The following is a 19,757-nucleotide window of genomic DNA, read 5'->3' on the forward strand; positions in this document are numbered from 1 at the left end:
GGCGGCAGACCAGGGGGTCTCCCCGGTGACCGCCCTGATCCAGCTTATCCTTGATTATCTCCTCCACTGAGGGCCCAGGTCCTGGCGCCCTCGTCCGTCAAGGTGAACCTGGCAGCCATATCGGCCTTCCATCCGCCGGTGCAAGGAGACACGGTGTTTTCCCATACTATGACTGGCCAGTTCCTTAAGGGTCTAGACCATCTTCTCCCGTATTCTAGACCCCCGGTTCCACAGTGGGACCTAAACCTGGTGTTGGCTTGTCTCACGGGGCCCCCGTTTGAACCACTGGCCACGTGATCCTGATCTTACCTCTCATGGAAGGTGGCCTTCCTGGTTGCTGTCACGTCGGCCAGGCGAGTCTCGGAGCTCAGGGCCCTGACCTCCGAACCGCCGTACATGGTCTTTCATAAGGACAAGGTCCAGCTCCGCCCACACCCCGCGTTCCTTCCGAAGGTGGTCTCCGCCTACCACGTGGGTCAGGACATCTTTCTATCGGTCCTCTGCCCCAAGCCTCACACATCCAGTGAGGAACGCCGCCTCCACACGCTTGACATGCGGCAGGCTCTGGCTTTCTACCTCAAGCGGACTAAGCCATTCAGAAAGTCCTTGCAACTGTTTGTCGCCCCGTCTGAGCATGCCAGGGGCCAGCCGATTTCCACTCAGCAGCTTTCCAATTGGATCATTTCGTGCATTTGTTCCTGTTATGAACTGGCGGGTGTTCCCCCACCACCCATTGTGAGGGCACACTCGAAAAGGTAACTGTTTTTTCTTAGTATAATAATCCTGACAAAATGGCTGTTTTTCTCTACCTTCTAAAGTAATGTACCATATATTAAAAAAGAAGTGTAAAAAATTAAAGATTAATGCAAACAACTGCCTGTAGGTGGCTCCAAACGGGGGACACAATTACTGTGTGTATTCCTACACATGTACAACTGTTTCAGTATTATCTCATATTTACATTTAACATAAACTGTTTTTTTTCTTTTGGTTCCCATAAATCTGCTTTCTCATGTCATAGTTTTCAAAATTATCTTATAAGACTTACATTTGATATTATTAAAGAACTGTTACACTAATTTTACTCTTGAACAGAATGTTCCTGTTGAACAGATATTTATTTTTGCTATGAGACACTCACAATATCAGAATTTTTTTACATAAATGAACAAGATAGTGAATGCAATAAACTTGTGTAATAGTTCATTGATAAGCTTAGCAGTGAACTCCAAATGAGAAAAGTATTCTGATTAACCAAAATAGTTTTATTCTGACTTTATACGACAAGTTCCAATTTTTAATATCATCTGTGCTGAGTAGTGACTGAAATAAACCAATCTGATTTTATAGTTGTGAAAAATGTAACTTGCTCAGGTTTAATTGTAGGTGTTCTCGAGAAATAGTTTTTAGAAGTTTACGCTTTAACATTCTTTTTATTTCATCTAGTTCAATACCAGATGGAAATGATGCGAAGCCTTCGCCACGTAAACATTGATCATCTTCATGTTGGCTGGTACCAATCTACTTACTATGGCTCTTTTGTCACTCGTGCCCTCCTGGACTCCCAGTTCAGTTACCAACATGCAATTGAGGAGTCTGTAGTTCTCATTTACGGTTAGTATGAGGTTTCCTTTATTATTCTTTTCCCCTCTTAATATTATTACTACTATTTTTGTATTCTGTCTTTTGCCTGTAAGAGTAGCCTGGCAGGCCTTTTCAAGTAAATACCAACCCTGTGTCTGCAGCAGCCTCAGCAGCAGCTAAGTCTAGACAGGGTTTCCTTCTTTCTGTTTATTTTTCTTGCTATCAGAGCCCTGATGTGTACGTTTTGGAATGCTGGAGTAGCTGCTTCATTTTTATTCCTCCATCTCCCCTCCCTCGTTGAAGGGACTGGTGGAACTAGACCAGATGTCTAAAAACCCCCGATTGCTAGAGTGTCTGGCTCTGTACGTGACTGACCAATCATAACACAAATTGCCAAATTTTTTTATACCTCTGACAGAAGCATACAAAACCTGGACTGTTTCTTAGCACAAAGATTTTTTTATTTTCTGCCTATTTAATGGTGTTTCCTCAAGCTCTCCAGACCAGATGTTCTGTGCTGTATCAGAACCGTAGGCAATTTAACAGCTTTATAGCCTCCCCCTCCCCGAACACTCACAGTTTGCCATATCTGGCAGACTTGCATATAGTTTCCAGCTGAGAAGTAAATGTAACGTCCTGAGTATCTGTCAGAAAAAATACTAATGAATACGATCAATCTTATGAGCTGCCCCAAAATTGTTTCAGTATGTTAACAATTGGATTACAGTAAAGAACAAGTTGTTAAAGTATACTTATATTGGCTGGAAACATTGCATCATCAGACCTTGATGAATTTTCCACTTGTTCAAGTCTATTTTGGTTTTCATTTTATCACCGATTGCTAAAAGTTTGACTGTGTTAAATTTCAGACAACATGAATGTTAACAGTTTTTATTCTAATATTGGCGTACCTTAGCTGCTATCATGGTGCAAGTGTTAAGCTTCCCTGTCCTAGGAATTTAACAGTTTGTTTAGAAAACATTCCACTGAGCTCAAGACAGTATGTCAAGAGGAAGCTAATCTTTTTATGCATCAATTATATTTTTGTCCCAAGCAATTAGACAGTTTGCCTAATATGAATTAGCCTATCACTAATCCTAAATCTCACTTTGGTATTAAGTGATTATGGTTTAGTAAATATTTTTATTTTACTACATAGTAGGTAGAGCTGCCTTTTTGTGAGGGGGAAACCTTTGTATTTCAGTGAGGCAGCCATCATATGCGAGTTGTTTGGGTAGTTTGTGCTAAGGAAAAGAAATCCGGAATTAGTACTTTTCACTTTTCTTAAATGCAAATAACTTTAAGTCCCACATTTGCATTAGATGAGTAAATAGATGCATTACATGTAGTTCAGTTCTATTTTATATCTCATTACTACACTTCTAGTCAGGGGACCACAGTCCCTGTTGTGCTGATTTTTTTAGGTTTTTAAATATAAATATGCAATATAATATTTTTCCTATAATGTAAACCGTCCAAAGAAATATTCAAGTAGAGCAGGGGTAGGCAACCTATGGCACGTGTGCCGAAGGCGGCATGTGAGCTGATTTTCAGTGGCACTCACACTGCCCGGGTCCTAGCCACCAGTCTGGGGGGCTCTGCATTTTAATTTAATTTTTAAATGAAGTTTCTTAAACATTTTAAAAACCTTATTTACTTTACAAACAACAATAGTTCAGTTATATATTATAGACTTATAGAAAGATCTTGTAAAAATGTTAAAATGTATTACTGGCACGCGAAACCTTAAATTAAAGTGAATAAATGAAGACTCGGCACACCACTTCCGAAAGGTTGCCGACCCCTGAAGTAGAGGAAGACTCTTTTTAAATCAATTGTGTCCTTCCTCCATACTTTGTCTTAGATCCCATTAAGACTGCCCAAGGGTCTCTGTCGCTAAAGGCTTACAGACTGACTCCCAAACTGATGGAAGTTTGCAAAGAGAAAGATTTCTCTCCAGAAGCGTAAGTATTTTAAAAGGATCTCTCTTCATGATCCTTCTTTTGGGAGGGGCGGGTGGAGGGAGGGAGTTGTGGGGGGGGGGGGGAGGAGGGTTAAAAGGAGATTTCAATTGATGTCAATTTCTGTGGAAACCAGGTATGTAATTCCAGTGATGCATGTGTACTCAAATGCAATGACTAAGAAATGATGAAGATGTTGCTCCAAGCACTTCTACTATTGGCTTGGGGGAGCAACATTAACATATGTTTTGAAAGGATGTGCTGCATTCTATCACTCCAGCCATGGGATGAGTGTTGTGAAGACAGCTGCAACTGGGAACAGAGGCAGAGATACATTGAGGTGATGGCAAAAGGGCAGAAATACACAAAGGAATAGAGAAAGGGAACAATCTCTTAAGGCCTTGTCTACATGGGGAAAATTGACCAGCATAGGTATTCTGGAATAACTATTTGTTATAGCTATTCCTTGGGCACTGTCTTCTGGAATAAAAGTTATTTTATTCCAGAATATTTACTGTGCTTCCAAAGCAGACCTGTCAATCTAGGCTGCCTAGCACAATGAGGCCTATTAGCACTATCACATTATCAATAATAAACGATCTCTTGGCCAAAAATAAAGAGACCTCTAAAAATACAGCTGTTCTTGAGACTTGCTAATCAAATAACAAGTTTTACTATTTTTGTGGCAAGAAAATGTTTTGTGAATTGTGTTATTTGATTGGTTACAACAATGCTGCTTGTTTGACACTGCCATTGAGTAACCACTTATAATTGAAGCAGCTGCTAGCATGACATCTTTCCCCCTAATCATCTCAGTGCTCAGCATCAAAAAACAAACCCACGCAAAGCTTTCATTCAGAAAAACTGAACCATTTCACTGCTCAGTGTCTAAAGATAACATTTCCACTAGTTTGCTTCTTAGTCTAAAAAATGGAAGTGAATGTTTAGTTTCCAGCCTTAATGGAGCCACACATACTACACGTGCCCTCAAACTTGTGTATTGTACCTTTATTTGTTGGTCTGATTAAAGGTATCCGTGTCTATTTTGTCTGTTTAAAAATTAAAAGTGAGGGGTAATAAAGGTAAGGTAAAATGTTGTTATAAAAATAAGAAAATTCTATTCTGTTATTCTGACTAGAATTTAAATATATTTCATCATCATCCTCTTTTTAATTATGTAAATGATTTAAAGTTATATGTTCAGTTTCTGGAGAATGTAGCTTTCCATAGAAACATTAGTGTGTTTCATTGTAACACGGTAGTTGTGAACTTAGAACTTAATGCAGAGCTGTGTGGTGACTAGTCATGTCTAGTTAAGAAAAACTGATGGTAAAGAAAACAGTAAAATATTCTGGTGGGGCAGAGTTAACCTTGCCATTGTAGTCTTTTGCTGGAGGTTTATTCGTGTAAATAACACATTAGTGATTAAAGCATCTGCTTTACTTTTGAGGGCTTTTTCACTTGGTTAGTTTGTACAAGGCTTTATAAATGTAAAGTTTTTCCATGCAAATGCCTCTTACCAAAGAGGCTTGAGTGTTGCTTGGCAATGGAGCTCTGGAAATCTAGGGCTCTACGGAGTCACCAGCTGACTGTTGCTAGAACAAGAATAGAGACCCCAAGGAGCAAAGTTCCCGGTTGTATAAAAACTTTCTAAACTTGCTTCACAGATTGAAAAAAGCAAATGTTGCATTTGAGCACATGTTTGAAGAAGTGCCCATTATAATTAAGAATTCGTACCTGATCAATGTTATGCTTTGGGAGCTGGAAAAGAAATCGGCAGTAGCAGATAAACACGAATTGCTCAGTCTGGCTGGCAGGTAAGTACTTGTTAAAATAATCGACGTATCTTTATTCATGTTCCCAAACTACACTTTAACACCATAGTGAAATCCCAGCCTTGTTACAATCAATGGGAGTTTTGCCATTGACTTTAATGGAGCCAAGATTTTATCCCTCCTGTCCTGCTTTGAGTGAAGCAAAAACTACATGCTAAAAACACAGTGTTTAAATTCAGAGAATAAATAATTTACATACTCAACGTGTACCTAGTAAACTTTGTAGTTAGTGTGTGTTTCTTCAGTTTGTAGATCCAGCTAATGCTCAGCACCTACAAAATTTGCCAAACAGATCTCAAAATAGAACAATATCTTTGGCTTCATTGTTTTTGTCAAATATAATATATGAATGATTTTATTAAAAAATAAAGCACATCTGTTCTGCTGAGCCAATAATATGCAGTTAAAAACGATAAACACTCCTAAACAAGAATATAGTGCTTGAAAAGAGATTTCAATTACAGTTGACTTTACTAAGCCTGGTGTTGATGGTATCCATTTTGCTAAAAAGTAGCATTAGGTTTGCTGAGAGTTTGAGAGCCCGGTGTCAGGTTGTCTCCTCTCTTCTGTGGCATCTCTATTACTGAAAGTTTGCAACCATGGCAGCCCATTCCATATGATCCTCTGCTAATCTCTTTGTGGGTGAATAGTCCTTTTCATCCACCCAGGATACCATATTGTCGATCCATGATCTTTTTCTGCCTTGTCATCTTCTGCCATCAACTTTCCATTCCAGTGTGTAAACATGCATTGCCTGCTGAACCTCTAATGTGCCCTGCAAATTGAATCTTTCTTTCAGAAGATCTCTAATTAGTCTTTACTGAGTTCCCATAATCTCCAATACTTTTTTTGTTGGTTACACAATCTGTCCATATTTTTTCTAAATTCTTTTATAACACCATAATTCGAAGGACTGCAGTTTCTTTATTATCGATTTGTTTGAATGTACATGTTTCACTCCTGTAAGTCTGTTTTTCAGAGTTGGAATTTAGTCTTCAGATTTATGTCCCTTCTCATCAGATGTTTAATCTTCCAGAATATCGTTTGTTCTGCTATTCAGGTGCTGACTTCAATGTCCAATTTTCTATTTTCTGTAATGATGCTTCCCATGTAACAATAATGTCTCACTCACTACATGGCTGTGTCATTTACTGAAATCTTGCCTGTTTTCCTGTGATCCTTGCAAACCACTGTAGTTTTTGTCTTGTCCACATTCCTTTCTAGACCATCTTCTTTGCCGTATTCATATATAATCTCCACTGACTTACTCAGACCTTCTTCTGAATCATCCAACAGCTTTGTCATCTTCATAGTGAGTGTTGTTCATTTTCCATTCCTCTTAATCAAAGAAACACAAGAAGGTATTAATTTCATCAGTCACTATAAATGTACACCCTTGCTTCACTTCTCGCTTGATCTCTCTTAGGTTTTCATTTTCATCTCCCATTATAATAGCCTTCCGATTCCAGTATAATTGTTTAAAAAGTCTTAAAATTCTGATTTTATTTGGTTTAAAATTTAAAAATGAATCTGTAAGTTCCTATAATAAAGTCTCTAGGGCTTTTTAACAGAGTATACAATAGAGTTTAAAATAATTTTTTGATTTAGTAATTTTTGTTGTAGGTTAGAAATGAGTTAACGATTTCTAGCATTTAGCTGTTGTAAATATTTTTTTTCGCAAAATACAAAAAGAAATGCTGATTATAATTTTATCACAGGTTTGGATTATTGGGCTGATGAAGAAAACGAAGAATTATTTTGTGGTGTAGAAGATGGGATGTATTGACTATTGTGTGATGGTTTCAATATGTAATCCTTCTTTTTCTGTAGAGACCAGTGTGATGGAATTGCATTCCATCACAACGAGCTGCCAGGATTCTCACTTCCTGGTCTGGGCTTCCCAGTACCAAACTGGCTCCAAGTTCTTAAAGGTTTCTTTGGCCCATAATGGCGGTGTGTGATCCAGACCCAGTATTGGTTGTTTAGTTGCCATCTGAGCTGAAGCACTGCCTCTGGAACCTGCCTGTGAGTTCCCTCTTGACCATGATCAGCAAAGGCCTGTAGGAGCTGTGCTTTTGCCTGTCATGGCACTAATTCTTCCAATTTCATCCAAGGTTGCCCTGACGGAGGCCATCTTCTCGCCCTCTGCTGGAAGTAATTGGCGCACTCAGCACATTTGGAGTGGAGGGATTTTTTGAGATACTTGCAGCTCAGAGTTGATGCCCTTGCCTAGATAATTTGGGGGAGGTTCAAGCTGAAGGTAAAGGGGATGAAGGATTGTTTGAATTGGGAGGAGCTGGAAAACTACTTTTCATATAAGAATCATAGACTTTAAGGTCAGAAGGGACCATTATGATCATCTAGTCTGACCTCCTGCACAACGCAGGCCACAGAATCTCACCCACCCACTCCTGTATCAAACCTGTGTCTGAGCCATTGAACTCCTCAAATCATGGTTTAAAGACTTCAAGGTGCAGAGAATCTTCCAGCAAGTGACCCGTGCCCCACGCTGCAGAGGAAGGCGAAAAACCCCCAGGGCCTCTGCCAATCTGCCCTGGAGGAAAATTCCTTCCTGACCCCAAATATGGCGATCAGCTAAACCCTGAGCATGTGGGCAAGACTCACCAGCCAGACACCCAGGAAAGAATTCTCTGTAGTAACTCAGATCCCACCCCATCTAACATCTCATCACAAGCCATTGGGCATATTTACCGCTAATAGTCAAAGACTAATTAATTGCCAAAATTAAGCTATCCCATTATACCATCCCCTCCATAAACTTATCAAGCTTAATCTTGAAGCCAGATGTGTCTTTTGCCCCCACTACTCCCCTTGGAAGGCTGTTCCAGAACGTCACTCCTCTGATGGTTAGAAACCTACATCTAATTTCAAGTCTAAACTTCCTGGTGGCCAGTTTATATCCATTTGGTTTTGTGTCCACGTTGGTACTGAGCTTAAATAATTCCTCTCCCTCCCTGGTATTTATTCCTCCAATATATTTGTAGAGAGCAATCATATCTCCCCTCAGCCTTCTTTTGGTTAGGCTAAACAAGCCAAGCTCTTTGAGTCTCCTCTCATAAAGCAGGTTTTCCATTCCTCGGCTCATCCTAGTAGCCCTTCTCTGCACCTGTTCCAGTTTGAATTCATCCTTCTTAAACATGAGAGACCAGAACTGCACACAGTATTCCAGATGAGGTCTCACCAGTGCCTTGTATAACGGTACTATCTCTACTGGAAATACCTCGCCTGATGCATCCCAAGACCGCATTAGCTTTTTTCATGGCCATATCACATTGGCGGCTCATAGTCATCCTGTGATCAACCAATACTCCGAGGTCCTTCTCCTCCTCTGTTACTTCCAATTGTTGCGTCCCCAGCTTATAACAATAATTCTTGTTATTAATCCCTAAATGCATGACCTTGCACTTTTCACTATTAAATTTCATCCTATTACTATTACTCCAGTTTACGAGGTCATCCAGATCTTCCTGTATGATATCCCGGTCCTTCTCTGTATTGGCAATACCTCCCAGCTTTGCGTCATCCGCAAACTTTATTAGCACATTCCCACTTTTTGTGCCAAGGTCAGTAATAAAAAGATTAAATAAGATTGGTCCCAAAACCGACCCCTAAGGAACTCCACTAGTAACCTCTCTCCAGCCTGACAGTTCACCTTTCAGTACGACTCGTTGTAGTCTCCCCTTTAACCAGTTCCTTATCCACCTTTCAATTTTCATATTGATCCCCATCTTTTCCAATTTAGCTAATAATTCCCCATGTGGAACCGTATCGAATGCCTTACTGAAATTGAGGTAAATTAGATCCACTGCGTTTCCTTTGTCTAAGAAATCTGTTCTCAAAGGAGGAGATCAGGTTGGTTTGGCACGATCTACCTTTTGTAAAACCATGTTGTAATTTGTCCCAGTTACCGTTGACCTCAATGTCCTTAACTACTTTCTCCTTCAAAATTTTTTCCAAAACCTTGCATACTACATACAGATGTCAAACTAACAGGCCTGTAGTTGCCCGGATCCCTTTTTTTCCCCTTTCTTAAAGATAGGAACTATGTTGGCAATTCTCCAGTCATACAGTACAACCCCTGAGTTTACAGATTCATTAAAAAATTCTTGCTAATGGGCTTGCAATTTCATGTGCCAGTTCCTTTAATATTCTTGGATGAAGATTGTCTGGGCCCCCCGATTTAGTCCCATTAAGCTGTTCGAGTTTAGCTTCTACCTCGGATGCGGTAATATCTACCTCCATATCCTCATTCCCATTTGTCATCCTACCATTATCCCTAAGCTCCTCATTAGCTTCATTAAAGACTGAGGCAAAGTATTGGTTTAGATATTGGGCCATGCCTAGATTATCCTTAACCTCCACTATATCCTCAGTGTTTAGCGGTCCCACTTCTTCTTTCTTTGTTTTCTTCTTACTTATATGGCTATAGAACCTTTTACTATTGGTTTTAATTCCCTTTGCAAGGTCCAACTCTACATGGCTTTTGGTCTTTCTCACTTTATCCCTACATGTTCTGACCTCAATAAGGTAGCTTTCCTTGCTGATCACTCCCATCTTCCACTCCTTGTAGGCTTTCTGCTTTTTCTTAATCAACTCTCTGAGATGCTTGCTCATCCAGCTTGGTCTACAACTCCCGCCTATGAATTTTTTCCCCTTTCTTGGGATGCAGGCTTCTGATAGTTTCTGCAACTTTGACTTGAAGTAATTCCAGGCCTCCTCCACCTTTAGATCCCCCAAGTTCTTCAGTCCAATCCACTTCCCTAACTAATTTCCTTAATTTTTTAAAGTTAGCCCTTTTGAAATCAAAAACCCTAGTCACAGATCTATTTTTGTTTATCTACTCCAAGATACGTTCACTGCAGCGGAATGAGATTATGACTTCTCATGGGAGGATCTAACATTTCTCCAGAAACGGTCCAAGCAGCGGGTCTTGTGTTGAAACATGTCCAGGAATCTAGAGGTGGCATGATGGATACCTGAGCCAAGTAACCTCATCCAATAAGGTTGCCATTCCTTTGCAACCTATTTTCAACCAGCTGGTGGAGGTTACAATAGATGCTTTACACAGCTGCCTGTGCCTTAAGCTGTATAAAAGAAATATGTACTCCTTGAGGGTCATACTTATCCGGTCTTCTGTAATGGCGATGTTGTGATTTCTGTCGTGGGGCAGGAAAAGCTTGAGGATTTGCCTTTACACCAGGGAGAATTTCTTTGGGGAGCTGGCAGAGGCCTCATTGCATTCAGAAAATCAAGGTATCCCTGAATTCTCTTTGCCAGGTGCCTGCCCATAATACCCCTTCCACAAGAGCCAAAACACCACTTCATAAACCAGCATTTACTTTGTATTCAGGCTGTCAGAACCTTCTCTTGGCCCCAAGAGTTCCTACTCTTACCCAAGTAGCCCTTGGTCATCTCTGACATGAGTCCTGAGCCTTGTTTAGAGGGACTACAAGCACAGGTTTCAGAAAACCCTCAGACTGTACACATACTAACCCCATCCCAGCAAAGAATGGTGTTGGGTTCCTTATCAGGAAAAGATACTTCAGGGAATCTAGCTCCTCCTGGCAAAGAGACCTTTCAAGCCTCTAACACTATGAAGAGAACTACTTGGTATTCAGAAAGACAAGAGAGCTCTGACCCATCCTAGATATCAGTGACCTATATCAGTATTACTCATAGATTCGTATATAAGGCCAGAAGGGCCCACTGTGACCATCTAATCTGACTTCTTGTATGTTAGATAAAGGAAAGATTTACTGTGGGAGACATGTTCCTAGAAGAAGGCAACCGACTCTGTGCTCTGATCCTTTTGGACATTAAGATGCACATAGGGATATTTCCAGTGCATATAAGAAATATCTTGTGTTTGTCATGGGGAAATAGCACTTCCAATTTCATGTGTTGTTGTTTGATTTAGCATCTACTGTGTCTCTTTGTGAAATGCTTGGCAGTAGTCATGGCTTTCCAAGCACCTTCCATCCAAACTGTAGTGATGGCAGTTATGTCAAGCTTGGAGTCAAGAGCCTCTGCCAAGGGATTTCACACCCAAGGAACTTGGTCTTTCCTCGTAAAACCTTCCCTCGCATATTTGTGTTCTGGAGGAGTGTGGTTCTGAAAATATTAAGGATCTTAAGAGGCATATCCCCAAAGGCGACCCGAATTGTAACAGACAATCAGGCCACCATATTTTGTATAAACACACAGGGATGTGCTAAGCATTACCTTCAATGTCAGGATGCCTTGCAGCTGTAGGAGTTTGGGGCGGGGGGGAGGTCTGTCCCACAATATGCTTCTGGTTGCCATGTAATGAGCAGGGTAAAAAATACAGTTGGACATGCAATCAGTCTGTGACTGATATTCACAAATAGTGTTTATTAGGCAGGTAGTGGATCAGATCTTCCTTATAGAATCATAGAAATGTAAGACTGGGGAAACGGAGGCAGAGAGTGTGTAAGTTTGTTGTCCAAAGGCACAGAACTGAGAATATAGAACTCAAGTCTCCTGACTCCTAGTCCTATGCCCTTTTTAAAGGCTGTTCCCACATCGGTCTGTAAAAGTGCTCTCTCAGCACCTCCAACCCCTAAATCAAAGTACAGTAACAGGGTTTTCCATCACCATCTTGATCACACAGAGTTATCCACCACAGGAAGAGGGGAATGTTGTTGCAGAAGGGGACGTAGTTCCTTAGTGGGGGAAGGAGGAAGAGTGGCTGCAGAGAGACTGGTTGACCCTTCCCAAACAGTGCAACTGCCACATAATTTTTCTTATACACACTCTTGCCACTCTGTCCCTGATCTTTATTTGAAGGGGAAAAAATTAATTGGGCAGTCCATTCAGTGAGATATCCTCTTTTACGTAGAGCGGAATGCAATGAATTGTTATAGCTTTTAATCCTATGGAAGGGAATAGCATCTTCTAAATAAGTGTCTTTATTACTAAATTTTCTCTGCAGAGATTGAGACTGTGCAGAAGCCTAAATTTTTATGCAAAAGTGAGCCTCTTCCACAGATGTCTTTCCTTAGATGATATGTCTCCTTTGCCTGGCATTTGGACTTGACAAATAAGTTTTAGGTGTTTAATAAACTCCCCTTTACCTGCATGGATTTACTGCACCATACCGGCTGAGTGACATGGAGCTATACATTCTTTGGTTGTAGAGGGTGACTAAAACAATTTCACTAATTTTGTTTTACCAAGTGTTATATTTGTATTTTATTAAATATGGATTCCTGTCAGGCTTTGTAAAACAAGCTTTTATTTAATTTGCTTCATAGACATGCTTCATAGATGTGTTTGTATGTACATTTACACACTCAAAAATCAGTTCTTGTTGGTCTTTTTTTTTTTAAAGGAGGTAGGAGCAAGAATTGGTGTAAGTTGTGTGAGATAACTATGGAAAAATTGGTCCTGTAGTTGGAGCATACTTATCACTTCATGTCTCAGTTCACATCTGTTTAAGTTATCGGTTTTCAGCTTTTAGTTTCCCCGGCAATGAAAGCAAACACCATTATTACTACAACTTCTAACAATAACTCCCTGTTTCAGTATTCTGCTAAACTGAACTGGCCCCAGAGAGATTCACATAAAATCATTCTCTGTAACTAGCTATATTTCATGTGGACGCTATCTGTATAATAATTATGTATTTGTGATACCCACATGCCCTACAAGGCCATTAGTGTGCGTGTACACATAGGCACTTGCTTCTGATAATATCCAGTGCGAACACTCTGGGTAATATAAACTCTATAAAAAGTGGAAAATACACACACCCATGGTCATGGCAGTATTCCACAGTTCTAATATCATACAGTTAAAATGCTCAAAAAACAAACAAACCCCAAAACAAAAAAAACAAAGCAGGAAGTTCAAAAATAATTATAGAAACACCTTTCTTGCTGCTGTATAGTTGAAGCTTTTATCCCCTCTTCTCCCTCCTCCCACCCCCAAAGAGATTTTAAAACTTGAGTAGAAAATAAACGGTGGGGTGAACAGGAGACTCTGCTTAGAGTGAATTGTCAAATAGCAGGTCCAATACTTAGAGACAATGATGAGTTCCCTTAGCTACTGTCTAAGCATATACCATGCTGTGCTTGGTGCACAAGCTGCTTTAAGCTGTAACTCTGTATTTCCTGGCTTTTGTAGGAGTAATTTACACTTTTAAAGGCTACGTTTGTGTGTTGGGAGCGGTGCGGGGGTGAACTATATACTATTCCCTTAGATTTATGCCACTATCATATCTGCTGGTTGTTTCCAGTTGGAATACACACAGCACATAAAGAACCTTTAGAAAAGTGAAGAGTGCAGAGAGAATGCATTGTAAAAGATCGAGTGAAATAATCATATGGACAGTCTAGAGGAGTAGTGGCTATATGATTCTGATGTAGAAGTACACAAAACAGGGTGGCTAACTAAAAACTAGTAATAATGTATTTCAGTAGAGAAAAGAAAAATGGAGTCTGTGTGACTAACTGGCCTGGAGTCAAGTATGGCTGAGCACTGCTCACTCTGAAGCCAGCAAGCCCTGCTTCCAATCAGTCAAAGAGGTAAAATACAGAGCAGCGATATGCCTTCCCCCACACTCCTATTTGGTATGAATGCTGTCACCATAAATACCATACTAAAAGTTTTGTGAAAATAATTATTTTACTTAAGAACATAAGAATGACCATACTGGTCCATCTAGCCTCGTATCTTGTCTCCAACAGTGGCCAGTACCAGAGCTTCAGGGGGAGTATACGGAACATAGCAGTTTTGGAGAGATCTACCCAGTCTTCCCCTCCTGGCTTCTGGCCGTCAGACGTTCAGGGACACCCAGAGCATGGAGTTGCATCCCTGACCATCTTGGCTAATAGCCATTGATGGACCTATCCTCCATGAATTTATCTAATTCTTCTTTGAATCCAGCTATACTTTTGGCCATCACAACATCCCATGGCAATGAGTTCTACAAGTTAATTGTGTGTTGTGTGAAAAAGTGCTTCCCCTTGTTGATATTAAACTTACTGCCTATTAATTTAATCCGGTGACCTCTGTTTTTTGTATTGTGGGAAAAGTTAAATAACACTTCTGTATTCACTTTTTCCACAACATTCATGATTTTATAGACCTCTGTCATATCCGCCCTTAATCGTCTTTTCTCATCTGAACAGCCCTAATATTTTTTAGTATGCTCATATGGAAGCCATTCCATACTCTTGATCACGTTCATTGCACTTCTCTGAACCTTTCCAATTCTGCTTTTTGAGATGGGGTGAACAGAAATGGACACGATATTAAATACATTGTGTGGCTGCACCATGTATTTACATAGTGGTATTATATTTTCTACATTCTTTTTATCCTTTTCCTAATAGTTCCTAACATTCTATTAGCTTTGTTGACCACCGCTGTGCATTGAGTTGAAGTTTTCAGAGAATGGTCCACAATGACTCCTCGATCTTTCTTGAATAGTAACAACTAATTGAGAACTTCACATAATATGTGTGTAATTGAGCTTATTTTTTCCAGTGTGCATTACTTTGACCTGTCAAGGTTGAATTTCATCTGTCACTTTGTTGTCCAGTCACCCAGTTTTGTGAGATCTGCCTGTAAATCTTAGTTAAGTCCAAAGCAGACTACAGTCTTGAAACTATCCAGATCATTTGAGTATGTTGAACGGCACAGGTCAAAGTACGTATTCTTGGGGGATCCCGCTGTTTACCCCTCTCCATTGTGAAAAACTGATCACTTATTCCTACCCTTGGTTTTTCTGTCTTTTTAGCTAGTTACTGATCCATGAGAGAAGCTTCCCTGTTATCCCATGACTACTTAGTTCCCTTAAGAGTTGGTGAGGGACCTTTGTCAAGGCTTTCTGGAAATCCAAGTACTCTGTCAACTGGGTCATGCTTATCCACCTGCTTGTTGACACCCTCAAAGAATTCTAATGAGGCATGATTTCCTTTTACAAGTCGTGTTGACTCTTCCCCCCAATATGTTACATTCATCTATGCGTCTAATCATTCTGTTCTTTACTATAGTTTCTACCAGTTTGCCCAGCAATGAAGTTAGGCATACTGTCCTGTAATTGCCAGGATCACCTCTGGAGCCCTTTTTAAAAACTGTTGTTACATTAGCTGCCTTCCAGTTACCTGGTACAGAGATTTGTTTCAGCAATAGGTTTCAAATTACAGTTAGTTGTTCTGCAATTTCATATTTGAGTTCCTTCTGAACTCTTGGGTGAAACCATCTTGTCCTGCTGTGATATCTTGAAAATTCAACTTTCCTGTAAAATATTGAACATAAATTGCCAAAAAAAAAAAAAGTGGTAATAAAAATTGTTACAGACTGCATTTGTCTGGACAAGTTTGCCGATCATATAACCTAAATTGGACCCACCCAACCTTGCTGCTTCCATATGGCCTGCAGTATGGAATGTTGAATTGGCCTGACTGGAAGCAACTCCATCTGTCAATGACTAAAGGGCAAGTGATATCTTCAAAACTTCCAAGTATGGCTTGGTAGCCTAGTTAATTTTATGAAGTCTTGAAGAATATTTAACGGATCCTTCAAGAGACCCAGGAAGATTGCATAGGGCTAACAGTGACTTTAAACCAAACATATGGAACATAGCCATTGTATTGGAACTGTTTAGGGGTGCACATCATAAATCCGTTGCACTGTTTTGGATACATTTGGCCTGGATCTGGAAATTGCAGGTGATTGAGGTTAGGAAGTGGCTATATGGAGCTAAGTGAGGGAGTCTTCCCAAACCTGCTTTCTGCTTGCACACTGTACCTGTCTGAAACCACTACTCCCTCTGAAGCTCCCTATTAGCTGCTAAGTATAGATGTTCAGAAAGCTATGGCCATAGATGCTTAGATATTATGGTGATGGAAGCCAAAGACCTAGATAGATATATGGTTATACTGGGCCTGGACTTTCACTAACAGTAACTTTCTCTCTCCAATTTTTTTTTTTTTTTTAATTAAAGACAAACGTTGAAACACGTTGGGTGGTAAGTGACAGACATTCTAGTGGAACTGTCCTTAAACAATAAATGGTTTTCAATAAATGCATACCATGTTACTATGAATTTATAGAAGGAAACTAACTAGCTGTACTATTGGGCAAGAGCAGTGGTCAAGTGACTTTTTTGTAATGCATTTGAATTTTAAAATATTTTTATGGTTAACTTTACCAGTAAGAAATTACGTTTGTATTTCAGTAATCACTTGGGGAAGAGCCTGCAACTGCTGATGGACAGAGTGGATGAAATGAGCCAGGATATAGTTAAATACAACACTTACCTGAGGAACACAAGCAAGCAGCAGCAGCAGAAACACCAGGTTGGTAGCTGAGAGAAGCTGAATCAAAGCTTTTTTTCCCCACAAAATAAAGGTGAAGCATCATATAAGGCTACATTTAATACCATTCAAACTACACTTTAGAAGTTCCCTGCATGTCAGCTGCTACATATAGAGGTTTGTTCAGAAAGCTAACTTCTGTGCATTATTTGAAACTCTTTGCCCCAAACATCTGCCTACTTAAAACAGAGAGATGGTAACATCAGGTGACAAACTCTGTATTCACTTTGTATTGCCAAGGTTATGTGAATAATGCAAAGAGGCATTTATTTGGAAAATCCGAGTGAAGTAGCTTCCAGGGTGTTGCACCTCATTTCTTTACTAACTTTAATTGCTTTAATAGTGGATCATTGCAGTGTAGTTAACAGTCTGTACTTCATTTAAAAAACGGAGCAATTGTGATTAAGAGCAAGCAATTTTGATAAGAAACAAGAAACCAGCTGCTGAGAAGTGGATGGTGCAATGTAATGTAACTCCCTCACATACAGATATTTGAATGTTTAACCTTTTCTTCATTGTCATTGCTGCTGAAAAATTGTTGATTGACAACATTTCGTACCTGATAGCATACTGAAATGCATCCAGGTACCTCTGCGCTGATGTATCAAACTGATGATTAAAATATCCTGTGTGTCTTTTGGCCTTCAGATTTAAATATATTTGCTATGAGTTTAAGTGAGCAAGATACAGATTAAAGTTTATGCCTTTACTATCTGCATATATCTAGCTAATCCCAACATACATTTTTATATCTATGGTACCATACAAAATACATTAAATTGCTTCTAAAATTTTTACATCTCTTTAAACATAAATGTAACATTTCTTTATGGTTTAGTTTAAGCACCATTTTTGTAAAAACATAAATATTCAGCTAATGGCTGAAAAAATGGTCTTGCTTCACTTAATTTAAAAATATTGTAAAAATAGAATTGAAGAGGAAAGAACTATAAGAGCAAGCTGTAAACACCTTCTTTTATAAAGTAGTCAAATTACTTAAATTCTTCCTTCTAGTGGCCCATACAGTAATGACTTCTAAGTGGCAACATCATACCCAAGCACTTGTAATGGATAAAAGAACTAATAAAGCTTGAGATGTACTGGTGGACAATAACTTGTTTTAACCAACTCTGTATCGTTAATTTGTGTTTTTCACTCTTCAGCTGAAGAACATTATTAAGGGGTCTTTTCCCCTTCCATATAGCAACAACATTGTGTTGACGTAGGACTTAGGAATTTCTAAATTTGTATCTATTTTTATCTGCTGCAAAATTACTTCAAGAATTGGCTACTTGTACACTCTTAAATTCTAGCCACTCATTTGACTATGTTTGAGAAAATTGAGTCTTTTGCCCCCTGCTGATCTTTCTATCAAATATACTGCTGACTTAGCTTCAGTAAAAATGGATTTTAACCCCCTTCCAATACAGAATGTTACAGTACATCTTTCTGCTTACAAAAGTCCCAACTCAAAAATAAAGTTAAACATATTTTTTATAAAACCCCTATTGATATATATAGGCATGTTGAGTGTAGTTAATTTCAGTTTGTACTTTGGGGGGATTGGACAGGTTTTATTAAATAAAATCTACATATGGGTGAAGTAACTCCTTTAATTTCTTTGTTGGCTGCACTTGAGAAGCTTCTCTTTAGTCAGCTATACTTGTGTTAAGAATCCTACCACAATCTGTGTTTGTTGCATTGTTTCCAGTACCAGCAGAGACGTCAGCAAGAAAACTTACAGAGACAGAGTCGAGGAGAGCCTCCGCTTCCTGAAGAGGACATGAGCAAACTGTTCAAACCTCCACAGCCCCCTGCCAGAATGGATTCACTGCTTATTGCAGGTAATGGTTCTGGAGATCTTTCTCACTTCGTAGTCTCAGGAAAAATATAGTTGTTACCCTTAATATCCTGCTTTCACTTTACATATGATGTCATGTGATATCTCAGTGTTTGCACTGTTTCCCTTTGCTTAGTCTCTCTAGGGAAATACCTAAGAAATATAACAAATGCTGATGAAAAATTGTGTAGCCTAAGTTTAAAGGTAACCACAGTATTAAACTGAAATAGAGACATAAAGCTAGTTTGTAGGGGAGAGCTTTAAATTTGTGTGGATGTGGGGATCATGCACTTTTATCTCCTCTTCAGATCTGGTTCTCTCACAGCTGGGAGAATTAAATCTGGCCAGGTGGAGCTCTAGGTGAAGAATAGTTTCATTTTCTCTCCCAGCCCCAAGGTAACTGAAGAAGTGAGTGGAAACAGAGCATGGGCTTCCCCTATACATTCAGATCTCCCCTCTTGTGCAGCCACTGATTGCCACACCTGACTCCGGCTCGTCTCCCATTTCCTGTGCTTGGTAGGACGTGCAAGACAGATACCAGAGATGCAGCACAGGAGCAGAAACATAGAACCCAAGGCCGCCGCGTCTCCTCCTCCCCCCCCCCGAGTCCTAGGATGGAAGACATGATGAGAAAGAGAATTGCTTAATTTTAGGATGAGGTTTATATTTGAGTTTCTTCTGCTTGTTGAGCCAATTGACTGTTGCCACTAATTGGATGGCATTCACTTGAAAGGCACTCAGATATATTAGCTCCCTAATATTTTGAATTCTCACGCCATTTGAAAGTAATTTGGAAGGTTTTTACACACACCATATACAGAGAGCGAGAGAGAGAATTAAAATAAAGCCCTGTGTAGTCTGGTGCAGTGGAAGGAATGAGCAACTAACTGATCACACAAATACAAAATTACAAGAATTGGCCCTTAGCCTTGTTGCTTGAAACAATTCAAATGAGGGAAAAAACAAACTTCAGTGAGTCACTTTTTTAGTATAGTTCTAAAACAATAAGTGCCCTGGTTTATTAATCCTTCTGAGGTCTCAGAATTCTGAGTGTTGTCTTGGTACCATTTGTCTTGGATAATGAATCTTAGCAGCACAATGCTACTTGAAAAATACATGCTAACATAGTTTTACTAAATGTAATAGAGAAATTGAGTGTGCATGCTTTTAT

General features: G+C 39.6%; 1 protein-coding gene across 1 annotated transcript in view; it reads left to right on the forward strand.

Annotated features, from left to right (window-relative positions):
- EIF3H (eukaryotic translation initiation factor 3 subunit H) overlaps window positions 1-19,757 on the forward strand; it is a 124,114-nt gene that overhangs the window by 103,144 nt on the left and 1,213 nt on the right. The window contains exons 3-7 of the mRNA XM_065398055.1: window positions 1,447-1,614; window positions 3,449-3,548; window positions 5,213-5,362; window positions 16,608-16,728; window positions 18,458-18,590. Of these exons, the coding sequence (XP_065254127.1) occupies window positions 1,447-1,614; window positions 3,449-3,548; window positions 5,213-5,362; window positions 16,608-16,728; window positions 18,458-18,590 (672 nt within the window). The remainder of the gene's footprint in view (window positions 1-1,446; window positions 1,615-3,448; window positions 3,549-5,212; window positions 5,363-16,607; window positions 16,729-18,457; window positions 18,591-19,757) is intronic.

Source organism: Emys orbicularis, chromosome 2 (assembly GCF_028017835.1).
Source record: "Emys orbicularis isolate rEmyOrb1 chromosome 2, rEmyOrb1.hap1, whole genome shotgun sequence".
NCBI classification, from domain to species: Eukaryota; Metazoa; Chordata; order Testudines; family Emydidae; genus Emys; species Emys orbicularis.